This window comes from Aspergillus heteromorphus (assembly GCF_003184545.1).
Source record: "Aspergillus heteromorphus CBS 117.55 chromosome Unknown BO70scaffold_1, whole genome shotgun sequence".
Taxonomy (NCBI): domain Eukaryota; kingdom Fungi; phylum Ascomycota; class Eurotiomycetes; order Eurotiales; family Aspergillaceae; genus Aspergillus; species Aspergillus heteromorphus.
In genome coordinates, this window is record NW_020290406.1 from 327501 (window position 1) to 348004 (window position 20504).

The window sequence follows — 20504 nt, forward strand, 5'->3', positions numbered from 1 at the left end:
ACGGGTGTGACGGGTCTTGCGGTTTCCGTGGATCCCCCCGGGGCTGGCGGGGTTGGTGATACTGAATTGGTTGGGGTGCAGGAGCAGAGCATTGGTATCGGCCAGGTCCAGCTGCTCTTTCTCCCGCATCAGACGAGCCCTCTTGCCCGAGATGGTCTGCACCAGACGTTCCCGAAGGGTCGCCGAGAGGTTCTTGTATTCCTCCTCCGCGAAATGCACTCGAAACGCATACTCGTGCTTGAACCGTTCGAGGTTGTTGTTGTGACGATTCTATCGAAGTCCCATCAGTATGTGCATAACGCAAACCGGGCCGACGGTTGACGGCAAAACAAGACGAAAAAAAAAAAAACTTACCACCAACATCGCCAGATCCGCATCCTTGTCCGTCTTAACCTGATTGACTTCCTGCACGAACCGCGAGTACCACATGCCGGCCAGACTGGCCATCTCCTTGGCGAACTTGCCCCCGCCGACGGTGTTTTCAATCAGCTGGGAGATGTCATCCGCGGAGTCGGGGAGCGGGCCCGACTCGTAGGGATCGGCATTGTTGATGAGGGTCATATCACATTGGAGGGCATGCAATTGCTGGCGGAACTGGGTATCTCTGTTCTGGCTAAAGGAGGCCGTGAGGTCATGGAGGCGCTCTTGGAGCGCGCTGCGGCGTTTGTCCCGCTTGGACAGCGGCACGCTGGTCGGGGGACTGATCGAGCGGCCTCTGGATTGGGTGTTGTTGGACATGGCTGGGACCCCGTTCCCATGAATGGGGGACGGCGGGGCAGGGGAGTAGGCCATTGCTAGGGGGAATCGCCAGCTGGCTGAGATTGGAGAGGGAGAGAGAATAGGCAGAGGGAGAAGGAGAGGGTGGAGGGCAGAAGGCAGAGGGCAGTGCGAGATGAGTGAGAGCGACGATCGATGTATCAGTGGAGACACCGACAGGGGCTTGCAGGAAACTGCTGCCGGGACCGAGCAAGGCTAGACCGTGATATTCGGAGAGCAGTATGCATAAGCACGTCGGAAACACAGCCGGACAAATTCGCGGCGACGAGAAGGACGAGGCAGACGAGGCAGAAGAAGAAGATTGAACTGCGAGAGTGACGGAGCCCCAGAAGGCGGGAGCCCGGCCGTTGCCCGATCCGGCATAGCCTCGGTGACATCTTTGACCGCCCGCTGTCAGCCCAGGACGGTATTGTATTGAGGGAGTGTGCGTACTACTATAACCTATTGATAAAGCATGTTGATGTCTCTACGGAGAGATGTTGAGAATATGACTATTCTGCCTGGGATAGGGTGATCTTACGTCTGCCATTGTCGCGCTGTTGGAGGGGTGATTGAGTCCGGTCCAACGGGGTTAAGTATTTACTACTACTAAGGATCCCATCTCCGCTTTTGCCGTATTGTTACCATCAGACAGATCGTACCACAATGGCTACACAGAACTGTACAATGGTCGTCTATAGCACCATACAGTCAAATCTACTCCTGAAAGTTACAATTAACACAATACATCTCTGACTGGATCATGTATTTCCATAATCTAGTAATAATAATGAAGATAATAATAATAATAATCACATGCTAGTAGTGGTCGTCACGCTTCCATGAAACAAATATCCTGGGTATTTCATCCGATGATAGCAAATGCACAGTCAATGCTCCCTAGACATCCAGAACCAAGTCCAACACCCCAGACGCCGCCGGACCCGCCAGATCCCCTTTTATCGCAGTTATATATCCAGCAGGAAATGAAAAGAAAAGACAAGAAGAATTGAGCGTCGAGGGAAGGGCGGGCGGGGAGGTCGATTCTGCAGCCGGCTCCACAGCTGCCGCTCCCGCTCAGTGAGACCGCCGGATCACGAAAACTCCCAGCTCCACGCCGTCGCGCAGCTCCGAGTCCTCGCCGTACGGTCGTCGTCGGATCCCGTCAAGAATCTCGCCCAGAAGCATGGCAGACGTCACTTCCTTGTCCTCCAGGATGTAATTGGTCGACATGTTCGACACGGCTTTCGTGGCGGGGAGCCGCCGCCCGTTCTGCCAGTACACGCTCAACACCTCCTTCATGCGAGCCTTTTCTTGGTGAATGTACCACTCCGTCCACATGTCCCGATCCAGATGCGCACTGCCTTTGCGGGCATCAACGATGCTGAATTGGGAAGAGGAGGAGCTCAGGGTGCAACACAGCTGAGCGAGGTTTTCCCGCATGGTGTCGAAGTCCTCCATGTGGGCCACCGAGGACAGCTTGCCCAGGTACCGGCCGATGTCGGTGGACAATTCATTGACGACCACGAGCTGACGAAGCAAGGGGTCTAGGATAGGCCCGAGGTACTGCGACTTGAACGTCGATGCACCCCTGCGGGTCGGGTAGACAAACAATAACGAACCCCCTTCCGGCGACAGCTCAGACAATCGGTCTACCAGGAAGGACGGGCGGTAAGGCGAGAACAGGTCTTTGTACTCCTGTGCTGATGATGGGGGAAGGTACCGTTCCAGAACCGATACGTGGACGGTGTGCGGCGGGACGACCGGCATCGGACAGTGTGACATTTTGGACTGGATTGGTCCCCGGAAGTCGTGATAGGCCGAAACAACAGCTGCGCTGGAGAAGACGGCCGGGTTGAAGTAGTCCTCGCTCGGGAACAGAGAGCGGGGCGTGGGCGGCGGAGAGCAAGGTAGGTTGGACAGGCTAAATTGCTCCGGGACCGCGTGTGTTATGTTGATGTACGGGGACTGTCCTTGGCAGAGGCGATTCTGAACCGCTTGGACGAGGGCACAGTACACGCTATCATTTGCTGATACGGTAGTGGATTTGTCTGCCGGACGGGGGTATGGAAGCATTTGAGAGACGATCTTCACGGCTTCTCCGCGAGTATTCGAGATCGGAAGCGATGACACTATCCCAAAGATCCATTAGCGTGTGCAATTAAGGGAGAATCATTCCGCCCGATCCACCCACTCACCTGTGGCTTCGATGCTAGTCTCTAGCCATGAATTGTGGTCACAATCCATGTCGCCCGATGACCCGGGACTTCCACCCGAGCTTGAAGGCGAGATGTTGGAAAGCTGATCGGATGGGCTGCTGAGGCCATCTGGGGCCCTTCCTGGCGAGTTGTCGATGTTCCGGCCATCATCCATGGCCATCGGCCCGGGTTCCCGGTTCATATGCGACTCGAATAGCAACATTCCCGACGAAGGGTTCCACGCGATATGGTCGTTGTCTTCCGGGGGGGTCGGAGGCAAGGCGGAGAGATAGTCGCTTGTAGTGGGGGTCTCCCACACCCCGGAGGTCGACTGGGACGCTCGAGCCGCCAGCGAGCCCGAAGCGGGAGATGTGGTGGTAGTGGTGAGACGGAGACGGGAATCGGCAGGGTTGGTCCGGGGGTCAGTCCGGCCAGGGGTTTTGGATGCTGCGAGGCCGAGTTCTTCGAATGAGGGCAGATGCAGGGAGGCGTTGCTGCGAGACAGGAAACGGGAGACGGGAGAAGGCTTTGTTGGGAAGGATCCTTGAGAGGCCCGTCGCTTCAATCGACTCGAGCCTGTCTGTGGATGAAATGGAGATGGCGATGAGGATGGTAGTTGATGCTGTGTCTTGAGGGGGGAAATGGGGCTTAATTGGAGGGGATCTTGGGAGTCAAACGGAGATACGGCTCTCATCGGAGTGCTGGGTTCCCCGGACACTTCTGACGACGAAGCGGATGAGGACGACGACGACGACGAAGAGATTGGCGAGCGCATGACCGAGCTGTCGCGCACCACAGAGGTAGGTCGATAAGGTCCATGGCACTGTGAAGGATTCATCCAGTCTGCGTTGGGCTACTGGCGAGCTAGAAGCCTAGGACAGTGAGGAGGGCGGGCCCAGCCAACAATAATAGATCCACGAGTGCGCTCAAAGGCGGAGAGGCGTCAAATGCAGGAGCTGCCTGGTTCCAGATGCCAGGATGGGCTCTCAGGGGGTGGTCGTGGAGTTCGTGGAGTGCCGAGAAGGATCGTGAAAGTTGGGTGTAGTTTGGTCGAGAGACCGACAGCACATGGAAAGTTAGCTGGCCGGGGGGGGGGGGTGGGCAGCGGGAGGTATAATGGGAGCGGACGGAAGCGAGCAGAGGCTAGATTAGAAGAGACGGTCGGGAAGACGAAAAGCAGGTGACCAGGCGGAGAGAGGGAGACTGGCGAGCGAGGGAGGGGTGGAGGAAATAGTATGAGAGAAGAGGGGATAGGCGGGAGGGTAGAAGGTTAAAGGTGAAGGTGGTGATGAGTGGTGGAAGGGAGAGTGGGGGAGAGGGAGAGGGAGAGAGTGGTGGTGGTGGTGGTGATGATGATGATGATGATACAGTGGGGAAGAGCGAGCGAGATTGAAGGGGGAGGAAGAGAAAGAGCCATCGGGGCGTCTGAGAAAGTTTAGTCCTGCGGTTCAGGATGGAGAGACCGAGAGAGAGAGCAAGTCGTCCGACAGCCGAAAAAGGATCATGACGCCTGGGAAATGACCCAAGGGCGAGACGAGACGGCCTCGACGCAGAGACTGACAGCCAAGAGCCCTCGGGCTGCGACTTTCCACCGGCGTTCTAGACCCGGGCGGGCTTGGCCTGATTGGGGAATTCATGACACGAGGACGCCCGGTCGGGCCAGTCAGCGGGTGAGCAATGCAGGTGTATAAAACGGGACACATTTAATCTAGTTATCCCCCTCCACCTGCAGCGCCGCGTACGAGGTACAGTGTACTGTGTACGAGTAAGGTACGGAGTACAGGGAGTCATCAACATAATTCTGATTATAATTATGATTATGATTATAATTCACTTTCCTTCCTTTTTTTTTTTTCTGTCTTTACACCGGATGATTCCCCCTCTCTTACCGGTGCTGATGCTGATGCTGGCGCTGCTCCGTGACCTGCTCAGCGCGCGGCCAAAACAGGCCCAGACGCCGCCGACTCATCTAGGCCTCCATAGTGGCTGATCGGAGCTAGACCGGGTCAGGCCCAGCGATACCGTAACGGGCATTACACGGGCCCTCCGCCAGGCGGCCAGGCGGCTTGGGTGGACGAGCAGAGTGCCCACCTTTTTAGTTTTGCCCCCCAAAAAGATGAGGGACCCACCGCCGCCTGGCCTTTTCCCGGACTGGGCGCGCGAGTGAGGTGCTGCCGGCTGGCTGGTGCTGGCCGCTGGCCGCCCGCTGGGTAGACTGGACCCTGGAAGCCATCGAGCCGGCACCCGGGTTTGGGATAAATGACCTCCCCCCTCCATCCATGACGCGGGTAGGATTTCTATGGATCAACATGTAGTCTAGATAGATACTAACTTCGTGGCTAGATATTTAATAGATATTTATCTATCTAGCTACGACTTTACTCGCTAGGCGAGCGGCGGATGGAAACCGACTGCATGGCCATGGAGGGGGCTACTACCCCGTCCCGAGTCGGCAGTCGGTAAAGTTCACGATCTGCTCGATCGGGAGGTAGCAGTTATTTCACCCGGGGGGAGACCGCGAGGGTTGCTTTTTCTTAAACCCCATTATTAATGCTACTATTATATTGAGTCAGGTAGTATTGGATAGTACTAGGTATTATTCTTCTTCCCATACAGCGGCAATGGCAGTGGCAGTGAGTGGCCTGGGCTCGGTAATGCGTTTACCACCGCCGTGGATCTCGTATTACACGGATCAGCATCACTTTATCGATCGTCTACGGTCTACACCGTCTTGTCCGAGGCTTGATTGCTAGTAGTCTCACATCCAGTAGATACATGAATCTGTTGCATGTAGCTCAGATCATGGGTTGGGGGGGGTGCTTGCGGGATCTGATGCGAAACCGGTCGCAAGAGCAGCCTAGCGAGGCAAACCCGGAAGATAGTCCCTGATCAAATCACGATGGATCCTCCGTGAAAAAAACAATCACTGCTTAGTGTGCTGTGTAGGGTGGGTGGGATGGGTAGCGTATAAATAGATTGTGCTAGCACTCTTCACAGGAGTATCTAGATAGTTCGGGTCTTGAGGATTCTTCCTACGCTTAATATTACTCCGTTCTATTCAACCCGTCTGCACATGACCTATAACATCCACACCGTCAATTAGTAGACCTGGGTGGTTAATTTCTCGTACGCAGTAGGGTAAAAGTGGACGTCGGGTGGACGCGCACCCCAAGAGGAAAAAAAAAAAAAAAAAGGTTCTGGAAGTCCCCAGTCAGTCAGTCGGTCACCACCCACACCTAACAGCGCCTCCCCCGACCGTCGAACTGTCCAACTGTCCAACTGTCCAACAACCCGCAAATCTCCCTTCCTGGTCGGGTCCCTCAAAAATTCGGTTGGATCTTGACGTCGACTGTCTGGCCTCACCCTGGTTCGGCACGGCGCTTCAGCGGCTGCCATTGGCCGTGAGGGCAGAAGAAGGCTTGCTTGCATGGCGCGATCGCATCCACTGCCGCTTCCGGGCGGCCAGACAGACGCCTAGACCCTTGTTCCGTGCTGCCGAAAAGATCCGCCTAAAGTGGTCCAGAATCAATCAGGTTCAATTATTGTCATTGGTGTGAGGGCGGGTTATGGTCCGGCTTAAGGTTCAATGTTCTTGGATCAGCCCAGGTCGATGGTGCCGGCCTCTCGACCTGACTGGCTTCGAGCCCGGAAGGTCAGGGTGTTAGGTAGAAGGTTAGGCCAGCTCAAGATAGGGTACCTTACCTGACCTACAACTTTCTTTGCCTCCTGTACCTACAGATCCGTCCAGGCTATCGTGGATCCGGCATGGCTCCCGTCGGCGAGCTGGGGGAGGGAAGGGGGAAAGGATTGAGGCTGAGGCTGAGGCCTGGGTTGTACTTTTGGCTGGCTGGCGGTGCTGACGGTCTACAGCAGCACCTACATGCCTATCTATACATTTATCTATCTATCCACCAAAAAAATAAGTACCATGGCCTGTGCATCTACTAAACGGGATGGTCTACTCCCTATCTCAGCCTCACGGCATCGCATCTGACCTGAGATATCATGACAATCGCTCCCCCCCCCCTTCCGGTCGGTCGGTTGGTCAGTCTGTCGTACACCGCAGAGGGAGGGGACACCGCAGACGGAGTGTATATCAAGCCGTCCTCTCCACTCGCCGCAATCCAGAACAGAGCAGTCAATTGGATGCATCGGGACGTGTCCCTAGCCAAAGCAGACGGGAATGGGATGTCGTAAGTGGCTGCAGGGAGCTCACCTGCATGCCCAACTATTGTCTAATAGGGCATGTTCATCATCCAGCAGACCCCCCCTCTCCGAGTTATATTGGTCTGGAATGAGCGCCAGGCTTTTGAATCCACGGTCAGTGAGATTGGACCCTGGCGGACTGGCACTGGCAGACGGGGGGCGTGGGCGTGGGCGTGGGCGCAGTGGCAGTGGCAGTGGCAGTGGTGTCGACGTTCATGCCTGACGGGTGCCACGCCCACTACGTAGACTCCCGAGCAGTACCACCTGCCTAGTAGGGAAGGTACCCCGTCAGCAGCGGGCACTCCCTATAGTATATACTATCCACCCCTCCGAAAGGAAGCGAGGAGGGGAGGGGAGACGACAGGCCCAGCCAGCCCGTAGCCCAAAACCTTCCTATCCGAACCCGATGATATCCACCCCCCCAAGCCAAGTCGACGATCATCATCAATGCGTCCGTCCGTCCGCTGGTGCCAATCCCCTTGTCCATGGAGTCCCATTGACATTGATTTATTGACACTTGATTGCTACTGGCGTGACAGTTCAGTCTAAGATCCAACAAATCAACTAGTCTACTGTTAGATAGTACTGCTCACCACCGCACCCAAGAAACCAGAACTAAGGGAGAAAACCACGCGGCCGGCCACGCTGACGGCCCCCAAACTTGATTTTCCAGGCCAATCCCGCTGTAGATCCTTTGACAACCTGTTTCCCGAGTGATGGGTAAGATACGGGGACTACTGTAGGTTCTACACTAGGTGGATAGATAGTAAGGTACTCTGTTCCACTGAGCTGGTGGTGGTGGTGGTGGTGGTGGTGGTGGTGATTCTGCACACGCCAGGGACCACCACACCAGACCGACTGACCGCATGCCCTGCTCTGCCCTGGCCGGCCACGATCTCGACTTGTCTCTCTGTACCACCAGGAGTCAGTAAGACAACCACCCAACCACAACCACAACCACCAGGGTACTGGTAGGTAGGTAGGAAGGTAGGGTGATCGCAAGTGGGCAGCTCCAGCCCAGCAGCCCAGCAGCCCAGTCCAGCCCAGCCCAGCCCATTTCATCTCATCTCCATCTCCATCCAGCTCCATCCAGCTCTTTCGATCGGTACTCAGTGATCAGTACATAGTAAACAGATGATCAGGTGGTAATCCCCGTCCTCGTACTCCGCAGTCGTCGAGCCTCCAGCTCGGCCGCGGGCCCATCTAGGCCCTCAAGATAGACACCTGAGGCATACATGTGCCGTGATGACCAGCTGATACGCAGGCAGACCGAAGGACCGAAGGACCGTCGAACCTCGAACCTCGACCTCAAACATCGCATCCATGGAACTTCGCCTCGCCTCCGTCCCCGTTTAGAGTTCCCCACGCACGCACCACGAAAAGAAAAAGAAAAAGAAAAAGAAAAGAAAAGTCGCCACTCTCCAGAAGTGACAATAATTACACCGCTCATCTCCGCCAGCATACGACATCATCTCAACAGTCAGGTAGGTAGATAGGTACTTCGTACTTGTGGTGCCCTGTAGTGTCTGTCTCCTGATCTGATCTGATCCGATCTGCGGTCATACACGGTCCCAGACTTCCAGACTCCCAGACTCCCAGACTCCCAGACTTCCTAGAAAAAAAAGACAGGCAACTCCACAGTAGTAATATCGCCAACCGTCTCCAGTCCCGGTCCCAGGGCCAGTCCCATGATATTAGTATTATTACCTGACCCATCATCCACACTCCTCCCACTCCATAAGGTAGATAGTAGATATCCATCCATCCTGTCAGTAACAATCTCATCCATGTCCACTGTCTGTCTGTCTGTCTGTCTGTCTGCTTGTCTACCTTACTTCTCTACCGACAGCGGGTACAAGCGCCCATCCACCCACTCATCCAGAGAAGACGGATGGACGGACGGATGAATAAAATAAGATAAAAAAAAAACAACAACAAAAAAATAATACAACCTAGATTAATATTAGATTAAACCATGAACATAGCCGTTATTTGCCGCCGACTTACGCAGACACTAATCTACTCTCTACTATACAACATTAGTTGGCACTTTGTACCTAGTTAGTTTGTACTGTTATCTATCTATCTGGGTCCGTCATCTAACGTTCTATACCTTAGTGGTCGCGTCCCGTGTCCCCCACCGGTGTCTCAGGTATATACCAGGGAACACCAACGTTGGGTTTCAGAGGTCTTGGAGGGCAGGCAGGGTTTCAATTGTTGTCTCGGGGGTGTGGTTTGGTTCGATTTGATTTGTTCGGTTCGACGTTTTCCGTTGTACTGCTGTGTATACATACTACTGTTAGGAGTGTGATGGTTTCTGGTAGGGATCCGTGTGTGTGCCTCGTCACATAGATACGAGGTAAGGTGGTGGTGATGGTGATGGTGGTGTGGTGTACGCGCAACGCAAAGCAAGTCGGAGACTGGCAGACGGGTGAGCGGGAGACTACGTAGGACAAGGACAGCCTGCGGCATCTTGTTCTTCGCTGAGTGTACGGCTACGGCGGCGATCTGGATTCAGACTGGGTTTCATGCTCAGTTACTCTGCATGGTAGGAGTACGTGTCTGTTTACTGTACATGGTACCAGAAGTAGCTCCATCATTATCATTATTATCACCTCAACCTCCATCCCACGGCTAATCCTGTTGCCATTCCATCCCATTCCGTATTTTCCGGCTCTTCCAATTAGCCCCCATACCCTTTGCTCTCCTTCGGAACCGTGGCTGTTCCCAAAATAACCTCTCCCTGGGGCCACGCTTTGCGCCCCCTTGCTGCCTGTGGCTTACACGATCTAGACACCTTCATTCAAGCCACTCGCGCCATACGGCATGTATCTCCGCGGAAGAATGCTCCAGGGTACAGCATCGACGGGAAGGTTTTGTCCACGCGGCTTTCCGTCCAGTAGACAAAGAAATGTGTGCATAGATACCGCCCGCATGACTCATGCAGCAGTTCTGCGAAGAGAGGCGCTCGGCGTCTTTGGATCCGGGCTGCACATCACCGGTTGCGTATTGTGGAGGCTGCCATAACTCATTGGATTGGTTGAGTGAGAATGCAAGCCTTGTCCGCGCTGAGGCAGCCCTCAGTCTCGGCAATCACACTGGATGGACAAGGTGTTAATCGCAGGACATGCAATTCATGTCCAAAGTACCGGTGGCCACGAAGTCGAAGGGAGTATGGTTGTTGTATATATCCGTAATCGCTTGGTCAATTGACACAAGCACCCTTTGTCACTTAAGAAGTCACGGATCGTCTCCGGGCGTCCGCATGTCTGCGCGTGTGTAGTCGCTGGGGTCGTTCATTCAATCGGGAATGCAGACGACTGGTACTGGCCTTGGCGAAGAGCTTCTGGTCTTCGCCAGAGGTGAGAGGCATCTGGGTGCAGCTGGATTGCTTCACCGTAACCGAGGGGCGCGACGAGTCACTCCGAAAGTGGGCGCTGGATTTGTACGACGTCTGAGGCTGCAGGTCTTGCCGACTGAGAGCGGCCTGCAGTTCCAAGCACTGCAGCACCAGCTGCTTCACGCCGTCGGTCAACGCACAGGCCCGGTATTCGATCTCGGGCCAGAAGGCATCGCCCCAGAAAGGATCCTGGCGGACCGCTGTCTCCAGCGACTCATACCAGAAGTCAAAGTTGGGCAGTCTCCTCTTAGCGCTGGGCAGGTCCAGACCCTGCAGGTGGTCTGACAGCAGGCACGCCACGGCCACAAAACGGATAGTGGGCTCGGAGTTCAAAACGTGCAGGACGATGCAGGCGGGGCAACGCTGGGTCAAGTACCAATCGTGCTCCTCACTAAGGATGGAATGCAGCCACGCATATGCACCGCGCGCCTCACCGCGGAACGCCCGTTCAGACTCCGCTCCTTTGCGACTGGGGAGCACGCTTGTCGCGATGCGCGAGGCTTGGTTGTGGAGCAGGAAGAGAGGGAGGAGGATGGTGTGGATGATGTCGCGATGCAGGCGGAAGGTCTCCTGCATCTGGTCGGTACAAGAATGGCGATGCTCGGAGCAAAAGCTGTGGCACGCGGTCATTAGCGATGGGTAAATCGTCGCGATAGACTTGGTAGCCACATACCTAGGAGCCTTCATGCCCAATTCCTGGCGCCGCAGATGTTCCCGCACAAGGCGGAAGGCATCGTTCCGGTCGAGGCTGTCGCGGTCCCGGGAGGAGAGGCGAAACGGGGAGAAGGTGTTGGTGGTGGACATTTTGCGGTCAGCCGCTTGTCGCGCAACAGAGCCTGGTATCGAATGTGGCCTAAAGGGGGAGGCGAATATGATATATCCAAGACACAAAAATAGAAATCCCGTGGCTTGCGAATATACGGCTCAGGATGACGTCGCACAGGTTTGGGCGGGACGGTACGGAGTAGCCAAAACGACTAATCCGAGCCAATCAAGCGAGGTGGGAGCGGGCGGAGAAGCTTTCCTGGGAGATCGATGATATGAGACGGGAGAACCACGGATAGCATGATCCAGACCAGAAGTCAAAGTCGTTATCGGTGGTGATGACGAGGACGATAATGGGGGGGGAGGGAAAGATGGGATAGCGAAGGGGAGGGAGAAGGGAAAGAACGGGAAGGGGGGGGACAATGGTAATTGTAGATATAGCAACGCGAAGCGAGCGAAGAGGGGAGGGATAAGAACAAAAGAGGGGGGGGGGGAATGGATTTTAATTGAAATGAAAAGGGAAAAGGAGGAAATGAGACGTTGCTGAGATTCCTTGGAAGGAAAGCGCACGCATGCGGGAAGGAAGCCCAAGTCAGGTGCGGCGGCCCCGTCAACGCGCAAGCCGGCGACGATCCGGCCTCGCTAGTCTGCGACACTCCATCACACTACAACACCACCACTACACTGTCGTATCGCCCGCCCGGGCCTCGCTGCTGCTGTTACTGCTTGCAACCGCCTTCTCACCTCCCACCTCCTCCCACCCCCCCCCCCCCGCCTCCCAACCAGCCTACATAAGACACCTCGTACTGCCACCACCACACCACACCACCTTCTTTTTTCTCTCCGACTCTTTATGCTTTTGCCAGTGCCTTTGGGCAGCAGCCGGTGAAAGAGGCCGGTGAGAGACGACCCCCCCCCCTCCTCAGGTCTGGTCTCCAGATGATCCTAATTATTAGTGCGTGGGCCCGCCAGGGTCTCGATCGTTGCCAAGCCCCACCGGCCCTCGTGCTGGACAAGGCCAGAGGCAGCCAGACGCCCAACTGGCCGAGAAAAGGGGGGCAAGCCCGGGCGAGCCCTCGCGAGTGGCCAGGTTCTTCCCGCCATATTAATAGCACCACTTCGCTGGACGATGATTAAATCACTTGAAAGCACCGCGCTATTGTTTGAGAGATTAATGACCTCAACGCCTCCTCCGCGACCTGCCAACCTGCCAACCCGCCAGCCCGCCAGCCCGCCAGCCAGGAACCACAGCCGATCAAACAAGATACCATGATCTAATTGCGACAGGCTAAATCTATCCACCCGGCCCCCTGTCGCTGGCCCTATGGGTTTCACCACGGCAATAATCGTTGCGGAAATGATGAAATCATGAGCAATTGTGTGTGCACCACTGCACCATGCCACTAGCCCAGCCCTGGCCGGAACCCGGCCCCCTCCGCGGTCACGTGCACGCATCCCGGGGTTCCCCTTTCGGCGTCGGAATCAACAATCCAAGCCAATCCACTGTCCGGAGTACTAGTAGATAGATATATCTGGATATTGGATACCCCTCGTAGAAACCTAGAAGGTCTCCTATCCCTGGCTGGCGCCGGCATTTTCAGGGGTGGTGTCCCATCCATTCTCCCCGCAGATACCTCCGGCTCGGAGCATTATTCGCAGCATATGGTTGCGACCCTGCATACATCCATGCTGTCGATCCTTCACCCTGGCATCCGCGACTCTCCAGCGGCTCTCCCCTCCCTTCCATCTCGCGGCATTCCTTCCTCGCCAGTCCGTCGGAGATAGCATGCCTGGTCGCTCGTGCGATCGCGAGCCATCCTGAGATACAGGCACTTGCGGAATACTTTTGACGTCACTCTCCCTGCAGACACCCCCCCCGAGTATGTCTCCTTCAGGGGATTGACAGTGTCGTGGTATGGCTGGGAGTCAGGACAATGCCCTCAGATGCCTCCCAATGCATGACTTCATTGGGATTCTCTCGCATATTAAAGCGAAATGATCCTGCCGACAAACGAAACTACAATCGCCATTCCCTTTGCTGTCGCGGGCTGTCTGGGATATCCGTTCGGTTGTTTTTTCCGGTTCACTGCAGAGCAGAAAGCACTTGGTCCTGCAGTCTCCTGTACATTTCAGTCTTCAATTTTCTTATCGGCGCCAAGTTGGACAGGTCCACTTGCCTATTGTCAGTGTGCTGGTAACCGGACACTCTCATCAGACCGACCTGCGGAACAACCTCGCAGCCCACCAAGGGATACTCAACAAGGCCCAACTCACGCTCGGTGAAGAAGACAAACCATGGCAGGAACACGCTGGTCACCGTCCGTGGCAGCCATTTTGCTGCTGAGCACGCTTAGCGCTGTCCATGCCATCCAGACAATCTCCGCCGTCGGGTCCAAGTTTTTCTACGAGGACGGGACGCAGTACTATATCAAAGGTGAGAGCGATTCGACCCACGAGTACTACCAGCACGCACTGACCATTTCCCCCCCATGGTCTAGGCATCGCCTACCAGCTCATCCCGGAAGATCCCCTGATTGACACCGCTCAATGCACGCGAGATGCGGGCCGCATGGCCGAGTTGGGCACCAATGCAATTCGCGTGTACCATGTGGACCCCCAAGCCGACCACGACGGCTGCATGAAAGCATTCGCAGACGCAGGCATCTACCTGTTCGTCGATCTGGACACGTTCGACACGTCCATCTCACAGGTCCGTTGTCCCATGCCCATGCCCCATGACCTATCACCTTCATTCCTTCAACCCATCAACCAACCAACCAACCAACCAACCATTGCCCAAACCTAGCTCACCATCCCACAGGATGACCCCCACTGGACGCAGCCGCAGCTCGACAGCTTCAAAGCAGTCGTCGACGAATTCCAACAATACGACAACACGGCAGGCTTCTTCGTCGGCAATGAAGTCCTCACCACGCCGGCAGGCTCCTCCGCAGCACCATACGTCCTAGCCGCGGTACGCGACATCAAATCATACCGGAACGAGAAGAACTACCGCTCGATCCCGGTAGGCTACTCAGCAGCCGACATCGCGGAGCTGCGGCCCATGCTGCAGAACTACCTGGTGTGCCGCGCGGACGCCTCAGAACGGCTGGACTTCTTCGCGCTGAACGCGTACGAATGGTGCGGCGACGCCTCCTACCAGACCTCGGGCTACCAGGTCCTGCAGTCCCAGGCCGACGGATTCCCAGTCCCAATCTTCTTCTCCGAGACCGGCTGCAACACCGTCCGCCCGCGCACCTTCACCGACCAAGCCGCCATCTTCGGCCCAGACATGTCGCAGACCTGGTCGGGCGCCATGATCTACGAATGGATCGAAGAGACAAACGACTACGGCCTGATCAACTACGGTCCCCACGTCGATAACCCTGACCCCGCCGCCGCTGCGGCTGTTGACCCCACCACCCTCCAAGACGGCTTCCCTCGCAAAGGCGATCCCAACCCCATCGCCCCCGACTTCGAGAACCTGAAGGCCCAATGGGCCACCCTCAACCCCTCCGGAGTCGCTCTGTCAGATTACCTGCCCAGCACCGCTGCAATCACCCTTCCGGATTGTCCCGCCTCCACGGCTGGCGGGTGGTCGGTTGACCCTAGCGCGCCGCTGCCAACCCTCGGTGAGACATTCCATCGTCCCGCCGACTCTGCTTCCCCTACCACTGCCACCGCGTCAGGCGCTTCGGCCTCGGGCTCGTCAGGGAGCGAGGCTACTGGCTCCAGTTCTGGTTCTGGTTCTGGTTCTGGTTCAAGCAGCTCATCAATCACCCAATCCCGCGCGGGATCGACCCCGTCTGCATCGCCCACATACGAGCTCAGTAACGGTGCGGGGTCGCTGGGAGGTCCATGTCCGAGTGGTTTTGTGAATATCGCCGTCATGTTGTCCTTGTTTGTTGGGGGGTTGGCTGTGTGGTTGTGAGTGAGTGAGTGATGAGTGATGATGATGGAGAAGAAGAAGAAGAAGGGATGCGTGTAACGATCTTTTTGTTTTTCTTGGATTGCTTTGCTTTGCTTTGTTTAGTTTGCGATGGATACGGATTGTATACGATGATGCCTGCCTGATCAGGTACTGATACCGATACCGATACGATGATCCCCCCCCCCCCCCGCGGAAGCGATGAGATAGGAGGAAGACCGGCTACTGGCTAGCCACGACGAAAAACAGGACAGGATAAATTATATATATATATATATATATCTATAGATTGGAGTTGGATTCTGTATTGGCATTTGGAAAGCGCACGCATGTCTTACGGCTTTGTTTTGTTTTGGGTTTGGTTTGGTTGGGTTGGGTTGGGTTGGGTTGGGCTGGGTTTGGTTAGTGTTAGTTTAGTTTAGATAGACATGTAGACGATAAGTTCTAGGGTAGGTAGCAATCAGCATGACTACAATATGATAGTATAGTATTTATTATATTCTATTTAAGGCAATAAATAAATTGCTTCGTATCCGGGGAGGAGAAGTGAAGTGGTGCTTGTTGAGGTAAACAATGGATTGTTTGATTAATGAACACTTAAAAAAAATAAAATACAGTAGATTAGTATAAAATATATACCTACCTACTAGTACTTAGCAATGATAAGCAAGGGGTAAGGGGTAAGGGGTAAGGGGCAAGGGGTAAGGAGCAAGGAGCAAAGCTGGTAGATAGGTAGGTAGATAGATAGGTAGGTAGGTCAGTAAGTAAGTAAACATGTAGTAAGGTAAGGATATCACAATCACAATCACAATGACAGCACAGCACACACCCAAGCCAGAAAACCATTCATTCATCATCAATCATCGAGCCTCCTCTCTTCCTCTCTTCCTCTCTTCCTCTCTTCCTCTCTTCCTCTCTCCCTCTCTTCCTCTCTTCCTCTCTCCCTCTCTCCCTCTCCCACATCAAAGATAAAGTAATAGTAAACACAAGAATAACCAATTAACCAACCAGCCACCCATCCACCCACCCATCACCCCGATTACAAAACAAAATCCAAAGCAAGCCCAACTGGTATACCCATCCAGCCACCGAATAACAGTCAGAAAAAAACCCCCCCCCGAAAAGTGAAAGAGAAACATGTACAAGGCAGACGAGGAAGTATACAAAATAGGTACGGAGGATGAAATCGGTATGGAGTACAAGAAGTCAGTAATAAGTAAGAGGAGGTCAATAAGTAAGAGGTGGTGTGGAGAGAATAGATATGGTCATTGAGTGAGATTGAATCTGAGAATGGGTATTGATATTGACATTGATATTGCGATTGCGGATAGGAGAAGGGGAATAGGGAATGGAGAGGATAGTTAAGTGTGGATGGGTAGGTGGATGAATGGATGGACAAAAATGATACAGACGAGGAGGGAGGAAGGACTCCATCGTGGGTTTGTTGTATGTATGGCATGTAGACATGTAGGTATGTAGACGATAGGATATGATGGGACGGGAAGGGACGAGATGTAGAACTAGATAGGTAAGAGAGAGAGAATGTTACTTCCCCAACGCGATGCTATAATTCCACGAAGGATCATTATGCATTGCAGGGCTGAGTGCCTGATCGGGGTCCAGCCAAGGCGCAGGACCCGGCGAGGTAGTATATTTCTTATCATAATCCAGATCCGCATCGCTCGCATAGACATAATTGTCCATGCAATGCGGATCAGGTAAGCTGGTATCCGAAGCCGAAGCGGAGGGAGAAAGGCGCAGACTAGCGGGCCCACCCCCCGAGCTGGTGGAGGAATATTCCGCGCCGGTCAGACTATTTGGCGATGGAGAACGCGGGGCGGGGGGTCCCGTGCGTGGCACGACGAGGTTGTTGGATGAGGACTCTGCCTCGGCGAGTGTCGCGAGACGGAGCCGGTTTTGGGACTTGGGGACGTGGCATTGCAGGTTGGAGGTACAGTGGAGGGTTGCCGCGCCGTCGAGTTTCTGGAGAGCCTGGGCGAAGTGTTGTTCGACCTGGAAGGCGGACGGGCGGTCGTAGGGGTCTTTGTTCAGCATGGTTCGCACGACAGCGAGCATGGGGCGGACGGCCTGGAAGATGGGGTCTTTGTGTTTCTTGGCGTCGCTGTCGAGGGAAGTGATCCACGAGCTGACCTGGCCGGCGTTGCGGTCGAGGTGGAAGGAGCAGTCGGCGACGCCGCCGCCGCGGCCAGCGGTGCGGTTTTTGGCGCCGCGGTGGTGGGCGAAGGCGGACAGCTTGCGCTTGCAGAGATGGGTGAAGATGTCGAGGATGACGGCGCCGAGGGAGAACAGGTCCGATGCCTCGGGGTCGGTTTGACGTGTCTGCCACGTGTGGACGATGGCTGCGTTGGAGCCGATGATGGGGTATCCGTAGCTGCTTGCGGTGGCGTTGGAGGATCCCGATGAGTTGGAGGACATGATGGATGGGGTGTAGAACATGGGTCGTTTCATGGATGATATAACGCGCTTGCGGGCGCTTCCATTGCTGGATCCGGAGGAAGAGGAGTTGGTGAACGACACTCGAGAGGGCGAGCCCCGAAGACCTATGCGGATGGCGGTTCCCTGCGACGTCACGGAGTCGGCGCGCGGAGCCTCGGACTCTTGATCGGATGGCTGAGAGCTCCGGAACCTGGCGAGGCTCAGCATCGGCGGGCGCGAGGATTGTTTGCGAGCCGAACGCCCTCCAGAGGGGAGGGCAAGAGTGGCACGCGGTGCACTCGTGTCCTGGATGGAAATTGAACGCACCCAGCGTTCTGGGGCGCCGTACTGGTAGGATTCGACGTCGTCCAGCTTGACCGGAGATAGAAGCGTGTCGAGCGCCTCGTACTGGCCCAGGAAGATCCGAAACTCCCCATCCACCATGATGTTTGATGGGCGTATTAGACTGTGGGGTTGGCTGTGTGCATGCAGCCACGATAGCGCATTGGCCAGACAGTGGGGCCAGTTGACCAGGATTTCTCGACGCTTGCTCTTTTCCAGCTTCTTAAAGGCCTGGGGCTGGTCGGTAAGGAAAGACATCAGGGTGCGTTCGTACACGCCCGAAAACAGAATGCAGATGGAATTGTCCACGAAGTACGACGCATAGATGGAGTAGATGTGATCGTGGGACAGCCTCCTCAAGGAGCGAATCTCCTCAAGGACCTCATTTTCCTCGAAGAAATGCGGCGCACCCCCTATCGACACTTGTGTCCGCAGAAGCACACGGCTCTTGGCCCCGGCCACGACGACCTTTTCCACGCCCTCCCTCACCAAGGCGTTCCCAGTCCGAAGCAGCTCCACGGGCACGCCTTCATTCTGGGTGTACTTGACGTGGCCCCCCTCGCTGATCCCACGCACGGTGAACCGCCATTGGGCGAGGAAGAACTTGTTGGCAAGGTCGGGATTCTCACCCTCGGAGGTGAGAGGGAGACGAGCGGCGCTGGGGGCCGAGAAGGGCAGATCCGTGTCGTCCAGCGACTCGTCCACCAGGGCGAAGATGCGGTCCGGGACGCCGATGTCAACGAGGATCAGATAGAGGCGACCCGCCTTGGCAAGGATCCAGTCGAGGTAGGATTCGCTGGTCAGGCCCTCTCCCCAGGGCAACGGGGCGACGAGACGGTGGAGGATGCTGGACGGAAGATGGTTGAAGATGTATTCGGGGGTCAGGGTGGCCTTTACTCGATCCTCTGGCCACCAGAGTGACGTGACGGCCGCCGACATTTCGCAGTCATGGCGATCTGGATCGAGAGGGGGCTCTTCCCCGCAGGCGGGCGCCGACATCTATTATAGCCACGGAAGGGGGGGGGCAAGGAGAGGGGGCGATGTATCGAAAGTAAGCCACAGGGCACCTAATCCTGGTCGGCCGCGAGTAGGACAGACTCCACGGACATGTCTCTTTGCGGATCGTAGCGAGCGGCTGTCATAAAAGGATGCCCGGACGAGGCAGTGGACAGGGAGGCAAAATAATTATAAACCTAAAGCCGGGGGATCGAAGGGGGAGGGGGGTCAATGGTTAATCGAGATAAATTGAGGCAAGAAAGGAAATTGTAATTAGGCCAATAAACATCAAACTTAATGGGGATAGATATCGGGGGAATACAGGCGGCGGAGGGCCTAACCGGTGGTGGACACGAGGCTTATCAAGTCCTCAAGCCCCCCCCCCCTCAGCAAGGGATACCCATGGCATTATTGGCAGGGCTCCAATCAATAGTGGTACTTGCGGATGGAGGCAGCCAGGTACTTTTCTTTCGTTCTGTTCCACGGGGTTCCGAGTAACACGCTCACGATATCAGCCGGGCAGGCATGGCCCATGGGACCTTCTTCAGCGCGCAAAAGGAACGCGCACACGAAAAAGAAAATAGACCTCCCGAAGAACCATGTTTAGCCAAGGCACTAGACTAGACTCAAGCTCGAGGACGAGTGGCAGGGATCTCCGAGAGCGTGGCAACGGTTCTGGAGGGGCGCGCTCCGACTGAAGGGGACTTGGCCCGCGAGCCAACAGGGCATCAGGGCCGTTGCTTGACTTTGCAGTGGGGGAGACGAGGAGTGGAGTGGAGTCATAGACTCATAGAGTTCGGAAGGGGGGAGCGGAGCTACCATCGTTCGAGCCATAGTTTCCATAGTTAGAGCGATGGGTCGGAGGCAGAGAGATCGGGGGGGAACGATTAGATACTCACGGGGCATTGGCAGTTCCGTCAGGAGTACGGACGTACGTACGTAGATAGTCGGGGAGTCAGGAGTTCCGGTAGCCTAGACGACTACTAGACTCCGGACGCGGTTAGTCTACGGAGAGAGATGTGGGATGTGGGATGTGGGATGAAGATTTCAAGATGATGATGAAGGAAGGAATGAAATGCCACGCGATAAGGAAAGAAAGCATGACTCCGGATCACGGGGCGCTCGCTCCCTTCTACCTGGTAATCATTCACCTCCCCTTCCAGGATGTCCTCCTAAATTTACCCAACATCCCAGCGAACTATTGACCCCCCTAGGGTACCTAAATATGACCACTGACATCTATCAAATCGATCAGTAACAATCCCTTTGTGATCCATCATCCTTCTGTCTGTCTGTCCCCTACCCCCGAGAAGGATTGCCCCCCCCGTCCACTGATCGTCGGGCGCATCTTTCTGATTTTATTTTAATAGAAGAAGAAAAAAAAAAAAAAAAAAGCAACCTGACGTGGCGCTAGAACCAGAACAGTCCCAGGCAAATAATAAATGGATGTGATTGTGGCAGACACTATCATCTGTGA

The 20504-nt window shown here is 55.3% G+C and overlaps 10 protein-coding genes across 10 annotated transcripts in view; 3 read left to right on the forward strand and 7 right to left on the reverse strand.

Moving 5' to 3' along the window:
* BO70DRAFT_2053 (Sds3 domain-containing protein) overlaps positions 1-882 on the reverse strand; it is a 1915-nt gene extending 1033 nt beyond the window's left edge. Inside the window, exons 1-2 of the mRNA XM_025538625.1 lie at positions 355-882; positions 1-270 (exon numbers count right to left, since the gene is read on the reverse strand). The exon at positions 1-270 is cut by the window's left edge and continues 1033 nt beyond it. Of these exons, the coding sequence (XP_025403806.1) occupies positions 1-270; positions 355-792 (708 nt within the window). The 5' untranslated portion in view covers positions 793-882. The remainder of the gene's footprint in view (positions 271-354) is intronic.
* Positions 883-1505: 623 nt separating this feature from the next.
* On the forward strand, positions 1506-1801 carry BO70DRAFT_2056 (uncharacterized protein). Its single transcript, XM_025538627.1, has one exon. It carries the CDS (start codon positions 1599-1601, stop codon positions 1767-1769), a length of 171 nt encoding a protein of 56 aa, XP_025403807.1. The 5' UTR covers positions 1506-1598; the 3' UTR covers positions 1770-1801.
* A 32-nt stretch (positions 1802-1833) lies between these two features.
* BO70DRAFT_367315 (uncharacterized protein) lies at positions 1834-3648 on the reverse strand (the record flags this gene model as incomplete). Its single annotated transcript, XM_025544557.1, has 2 exons — positions 1834-2888; positions 2955-3648. 2 exons carry the CDS (start codon positions 3646-3648, stop codon positions 1834-1836), a joined length of 1749 nt encoding a protein of 582 aa, XP_025403808.1.
* A 3865-nt stretch (positions 3649-7513) lies between these two features.
* Positions 7514-8441, reverse strand: BO70DRAFT_2079 (uncharacterized protein). The gene has a single exon (XM_025538637.1). The coding sequence runs from the start codon at positions 8247-8249 to the stop codon at positions 7776-7778; it is 474 nt and encodes a 157-aa protein (XP_025403809.1). The 5' UTR covers positions 8250-8441; the 3' UTR covers positions 7514-7775.
* BO70DRAFT_2078 (uncharacterized protein) lies at positions 8442-9062 on the reverse strand. The gene has a single exon (XM_025538635.1). The coding sequence runs from the start codon at positions 8943-8945 to the stop codon at positions 8634-8636; it is 312 nt and encodes a 103-aa protein (XP_025403810.1). The 5' UTR covers positions 8946-9062; the 3' UTR covers positions 8442-8633.
* Positions 9063-9266: 204 nt separating this feature from the next.
* BO70DRAFT_357221 (uncharacterized protein) lies at positions 9267-9726 on the reverse strand. Its single transcript, XM_025541983.1, has one exon. It carries the CDS (start codon positions 9630-9632, stop codon positions 9309-9311), a length of 324 nt encoding a protein of 107 aa, XP_025403811.1. The 5' UTR covers positions 9633-9726; the 3' UTR covers positions 9267-9308.
* A 666-nt stretch (positions 9727-10392) lies between these two features.
* On the reverse strand, positions 10393-11364 carry BO70DRAFT_282946 (uncharacterized protein; the record flags this gene model as incomplete). The annotated part of the gene is made up of 2 exons (XM_025539066.1): positions 10393-11173; positions 11234-11364. The coding sequence occupies 2 exons, from the start codon at positions 11362-11364 to the stop codon at positions 10393-10395; spliced, it is 912 nt and encodes a 303-aa protein (XP_025403812.1).
* Positions 11365-13620: 2256 nt separating this feature from the next.
* On the forward strand, positions 13621-15741 carry gel6 (putative 1,3-beta-glucanosyltransferase; the record flags this gene model as incomplete). The annotated part of the gene is made up of 6 exons (XM_025541613.1): positions 13621-13759; positions 13824-14035; positions 14147-15161; positions 15542-15654; position 15702; positions 15737-15741. The coding sequence occupies 6 exons, from the start codon at positions 13621-13623 to the stop codon at positions 15739-15741; spliced, it is 1485 nt and encodes a 494-aa protein (XP_025403813.1).
* A 1477-nt stretch (positions 15742-17218) lies between these two features.
* On the reverse strand, positions 17219-18970 carry BO70DRAFT_259439 (protein kinase domain-containing protein; the record flags this gene model as incomplete). Its single annotated transcript, XM_025538897.1, has 1 exon — positions 17219-18970. A coding segment is annotated over one exon (1752 nt), but the record flags the coding sequence as incomplete, so codon positions are not given.
* Positions 18971-19254: 284 nt separating this feature from the next.
* On the forward strand, positions 19255-19584 carry BO70DRAFT_2141 (uncharacterized protein). Its single transcript, XM_025538670.1, has one exon. The coding sequence runs from the start codon at positions 19325-19327 to the stop codon at positions 19523-19525; it is 201 nt and encodes a 66-aa protein (XP_025403815.1). The 5' UTR covers positions 19255-19324; the 3' UTR covers positions 19526-19584.
* The last annotated feature ends 920 nt before the right edge of the window (positions 19585-20504 follow it).